Source organism: Crocuta crocuta, unplaced genomic scaffold (genome assembly GCF_008692635.1).
Source record: "Crocuta crocuta isolate KB4526 unplaced genomic scaffold, BGI_CrCroc_1.0 scaffold149, whole genome shotgun sequence".
In the NCBI taxonomy this organism is placed as follows: domain Eukaryota; kingdom Metazoa; phylum Chordata; class Mammalia; order Carnivora; family Hyaenidae; genus Crocuta; species Crocuta crocuta.
Genome location: NW_027551561.1, coordinates 609,043 through 614,401, shown reverse-complemented (window position 1 = coordinate 614,401; position 5,359 = coordinate 609,043). Strand labels below are relative to the sequence as shown.

At 38.8% G+C, this 5,359-nt stretch overlaps 1 protein-coding gene across 1 annotated transcript; it reads left to right on the top strand.

Moving 5' to 3' along the window:
* The first annotated feature begins 390 nt into the window (after window positions 1–390).
* LOC144219636 (olfactory receptor 1P1-like) lies at window positions 391–1,350 on the top strand. The gene has a single exon (XM_077749687.1). It carries the CDS (start codon window positions 397–399, stop codon window positions 1,348–1,350), a length of 954 nt encoding a protein of 317 aa, XP_077605813.1. The 5' UTR covers window positions 391–396.
* The last annotated feature ends 4,009 nt before the right edge of the window (window positions 1,351–5,359 follow it).

Below are 5,359 nucleotides of genomic sequence, written 5' to 3'. Positions count from 1 at the left end.
CCAGGTCCAGAGCTGGTGCTTAGACTCTGTGGAATGAATGAATAAATAAATGAGTGAACGAATGAAAACTTCTTGATGTCCTTGAAAGTACAGCTGAAGAAACAGAAATTGCAACTAAAGAAATCTGGGACAGAAAGGAGTGTAGAGAAATAAACCAAGAAAGAAATCTACCTTAATTCTCTTAAATTGTGTCTCTCATACTTCCTAGCACATTGTATTTAGTAAGTTTTAATAAAAATATACCGTGCACAGACTATGTGATCAATACAGATACATTATGGTCCTTTGTTCTCTTTTGTTCAGAGAATGGCATGTCTATCAATCATCTAGAGGAAGGTATGTTTAGAGAGCTTTAACGGGTCTCACTGGAGGTCTCTTTCTCAGACTTCTGGGCTCATGGCAGGAGGGAACCAGACCAGCATCTTTGAGTTCCTCCTCTGGGGACTCTCAGAGCGGCCGGAGCAGCAGCGCATCCTCTTCCTGCTATTCCTGTGCATGTATGTGGTCACCGTGGCTGGGAACCTGCTCATTGTTCTGGCCATCGGCACTGACGCACGTCTTCACACGCCCATGTACTTCTTCCTCGCCAGCCTGTCCTGTGCTGACATCCTTTTCACCTCCACCACCGTGCCCAAGGCCCTGGTGAATATCCAGACCCAGACCAGGTCCATTTCCTACGCAGGATGCCTGGGTCAGCTCTACTTCTTCTTGACTTTTGGGGACATGGACATCTTTCTCCTGGCCACAATGGCCTATGACCGCTATGTGGCGATCTGCCACCCTCTCCACTACCCGACAGTCATGAGCCGCCGGCGCTGCACCCTCCTGGTTACCGCCTGCTGGGTCCTTACGAGTCTTGTTGCCATGACCCACACTTTCCTCATCTTTCGACTTTCCTTTTGCTCTAAGAAGATCATTCCTGACTTCTTCTGTGATCTGGGACCTCTGATGAAGGTGTCTTGCTCTGACACGCAGGTCAATGAACTTGTGCTTCTCTTCTTGGGGGGAGCAGTCATTTTAATCCCCTTTATTCTCATCCTGGTCTCTTATATCCACATTGTTTCCGCCATCCTCAGAGTCCCCTCTGCGCGGGGAAGGCACAAAGCCTTTTCTACATGTGGGTCCCACCTTGCTGTTGTTGCTCTGTTCTTTGGGACAGTGATCAGGGCTTATCTGTGCCCGTCATCGTCTTCCTCCAACTCCATAGAAGAGGATACAGCAGCTGCTGTCATGTACACAGTAGTAACTCCCCTGCTGAACCCCTTCATTTACAGCCTGCGGAACAAAGACATGAAGTGTGCCCTGGCGAGATTTCTCAGGGGCAAAGTCTTCTTTTCCTGGGGCCAGTGACTTCTGTAGTTTCACTGCAGGTGTCCTCCATCCCCTCTAATGAGGAACTTCACAAAAATCTCTACCTCAGCCTTTTCACTTCTGACTCCCGCATATGTCTTATGACACCTCTCCTCCCTGAATCCCTTCATGAGATTGATACTGTTAAGGAAATTAAGATTTTGCATCATGCTTTAAAGGTAACGTGTTGAGTTTATTTACTCATGTATTTTACTTATCACTTTTCACAAGGAGAAATGTCTTTTGCAATGTTTACACTTCTAAAAGTCTGTGCAGACTTTGATTCTAGTTCACTAAAATTCTATTAGTCAGGTCATGGAAAGGGAGTTAATGATCAAAATATTAGCATGTAAGGTCAATATTGGATGGCAAAGAGTTTACAACTTTAAATATATATCTGTANATAAAGTACATGTATAAACATATACTATATATTTATAGTATATATTATAGAGAGAGATACTATAAAATATAAGTATATATTTTAAATAAAGTGTGTATTTATATACATATATACACATATACACTTTATTTTTTTCATATAAAAATAGGAAATTATATAAACACTTATTGCCTCAAGGTAAAAATCTTTGTAATTATTAAAACAAAGTTCTCAGGGTCCCTGTGGCTCAGTCTGTTGAGCATCTTACTCTTGATTTTGGCTCAGGTCATGATCCCAAGGTCATGGGATCGAACCCTGTGTCAGGCTCCACATGGAGCCTGCTAAAGATTCTCTCTCTCTCTCTCTGTCCCTCTCTTCCATTTGCACTTTCTCTCTCTCTCTCAAAAATCAATCAATCAATCAATCAAAGCTCTCAACAATACAGAATTATCTGTGTTGTCAGTAAACAGACTTATGAACAATTTATAATGAGAAGACAAATAAATTTAAATTAAATATTATGGCAAATAGTGTGTAGCTGTTCTCTGAAATTCTTCCTTATCTGCTTAAGTCATAACTGATTGTGAATGATTATTTTCACATTTGCAATAAAGGAATTTTGTATGTTCTCAAGGTTCTTTCTCTTGAAACTTATGGCCTCTAACCTCAACCAGGACCAAATCAAAGATAGCCAAGCCTCATGAGTTTTATTTCTACAGTGGAAAATTCACAATTCCCTATGCAGCCTGAAAGTGAGTATATAAAACCACTGTCTAAAGTTGAGGCCATGGAACAAATTCGTTGCAGAGTTTTGGGAGGAAAGAGTCCTAGATTGGTGTCCAGGAGTCCCACATCTTAACCTAGGTGCTTCTATTTATTTCATATGAGTCTGTTTTTCTCTTTTATGAAATAAAATTATCAGTATTTTCCCTGCCTACCAAACTGGAACTCTGTGGGGAAAATGCCCATGGTTTGGCTATTATAATAGAGAAACTTCAAATGACAAAGGCTTTAAAAAGCTGGGCTTTATTTCTTTCTCACACACATGGAAGCAGTTCAGGTATGAGATACTGGCTACAAAATCATCAAGCATCCAAGTTATGTCTCTCTTGGGTTTCTGCTACCCTCAAAGAATGGTTCCGTACCCATTAAACTTGTGCCTTGGTGTTCATTTCAACCAGTAGGAAGGGAGGAAGGGTCAACTGGAGGATTCAACTTTTCCCACTAAGGACAAAATCTGGAGAAATGGCACACATCTCTTCCATTTATATCCTACTGGCCAGAACTTGGTCTCTTGTCCTCACCTGGCTGCAGCAGGGCCTGGGGAATGTACTCTATATTTGGTGGCCATTTTCCCAGCTGATGTTACATTAGTATGAAAGAAGCACAAGCCTTGTGCTAGCTTCTCCAGGGATCACCCTGTCCTTTCCTCTGTCAGGTGAGTGCCTAGAGGGACAGAAGCTAGGGCTTGACCTATTGCTCTTCTTGAATACCTATTATCAAAGAGGGTAATAATAATCCTGGTGAGGGGCACCTGGGTGGCTCAGTCGGTTAAGCGTCTGACTTTGGCTCAGGTCATGATCTCGCAGTTCATGGGTTCGAGCCCTGCATCGGGTTCTGTGCTGGCAGCTCAGAGCCTGGAGCCTGTTTCGGATTCTGTGTCTCCCTCTCTCTCTGTCCCTCCCCCGTTCGTGTCTGTCTCTCTCTGTCTCAAAAATAAATAAACTATTAAAAATTTTTTTAAATAAAAAGTAAAAAATAATCCTGGTGAATTATGAGTTCACATGTGAAATTAAGCTGACATCTGTGAGTACAAATGGAATAAAAATAAGTGAACAACATATACTACATGAATCTAAATTATTAGAAAAGAGTTAGGATTTAAAATAAGCCTGATGAATATACTCAAGGATATTAAGGAGGATATTAAGAATATGAAATATAAAAAGAACAAAGTGGAAATATTAGTTTTGAAAACATAGTAGTTGAAGTAAATCATTCAACAGATGAGATAAAGAGCAGAATGGATACAGGTAAAGAATGAATCAGTGAACCAGAATATCAGATAGTATAACTCTTTTAAAGGCAGCAAGCAGTGAAAAATAAAAATATAAAAAATAACGGGGTGGGGAGCTAGAGAGATAGAGGATATAATTAAAGGTGCCAACATCTAGAAAATCGGAGTTCCATAAAAAGACAGAAAAAAGCAGAGGGAAGGAAATATTTCAGAAGTAATGGTTATAGATTTTCCAGAAATATAGTATATTCACAAATTTAGAGTGAAAGAGCCCATGAATTTCCAAACAAACGTAATTTTAAAAATCTCTTTAAGAACATCACAAAGAGAACATTTTAACTTTCTAGAGAGAAAGAGATTACGTACAAAGGAACAATAAAAAGATTAAAATTAGGTGTATCAACATGACTGAATAAAGGAAGACAATTGAATAATATCTGAAAAGTGTTAAAGAAAATAAATTTTAAAATTGATGTACATACAAATATTTGCTTAAATTTGAGGGCATAATGAAATTATTCTCAATTATACAAAGCTTAAAAAGTTCTTCAGACAAAGACCTACCTTGAAAACACTCTTAAATGAAGTACTCAAATAAGAAATAAAAAGCATATCCAGGGAGATGATGCAAGAGTTATGAGAAATAGGGTGAGAATATAGCACAACAGAGTTTATTTCTGACTGAAAGAGCAAAGGCAAAATATAAAAAACATTTGAAATAAAATTCAAAAATGCTGGATTGTGTCAGTTCTCTACAGTGGATTCGAGTAGGGGAATATACGGGCAGAAGGGCATGATAAGTAAGTTGTCTTTCTAGAGGAAACTAGAAATGTGTTTAAGAAATCTGTGGGTACAAATTAAAATCATGTGTTTGGAGTTAAGAGAAAACATCCTAACTTTCAAAATAGAATGTGTGACTTTCAAACCAATCTCAGAAAGAAAGACCTATTAAATGGGAAGCATTAAGTGAGAAAAAAAATACAGAAGAAAATACAGTAAATGGAAATGATTAAGTATGAGTTTGTTATACATATCATATCAGTACCTAACAGTGAATACCCACCCTTATAAACGAAAAGAAAATATCACTATAAACTATGCCACAAAGGAGATCTCAGTAAGTTCTAAAGGCGAGTGTGTCTGTTTTCCCTTGATATGAACCATATGAACCAAATGTGTCCTACAAACCATAATGCACTGAGGTTAGAAATTAATAATAAAAGGAGAGCTTTAGAATCACCAGATATCAGGAAATTTAAGAAAGTATTACTAAATATGAAGTGAAGTATACTAGATAAACTTTGGATTCAAAAGGAAATCATGAGAGAAATTATGGAATACTTGGAAACAATAAAAAATAAAGAAAAACTACAAATCAAAAAGAATAATGAGAGAGATAGGTTTAGTTTTTTAAATGTTTATTTAATTTTGAGAGGCAGCATGAGTGGGGGAGTAGCAGAGAGAGAGGGAGACACAGAATCTAAAGCAGGCTCCAGGCTCTGAGCTGTCAGCACAGAACCTGATGCAGGGCTTGCTTGAACTCATGAACTGCGAGATCATGACCTGAGCCGAAGTCAGCCATTTGGCCGACTGAGCCACCCAGGCACCCC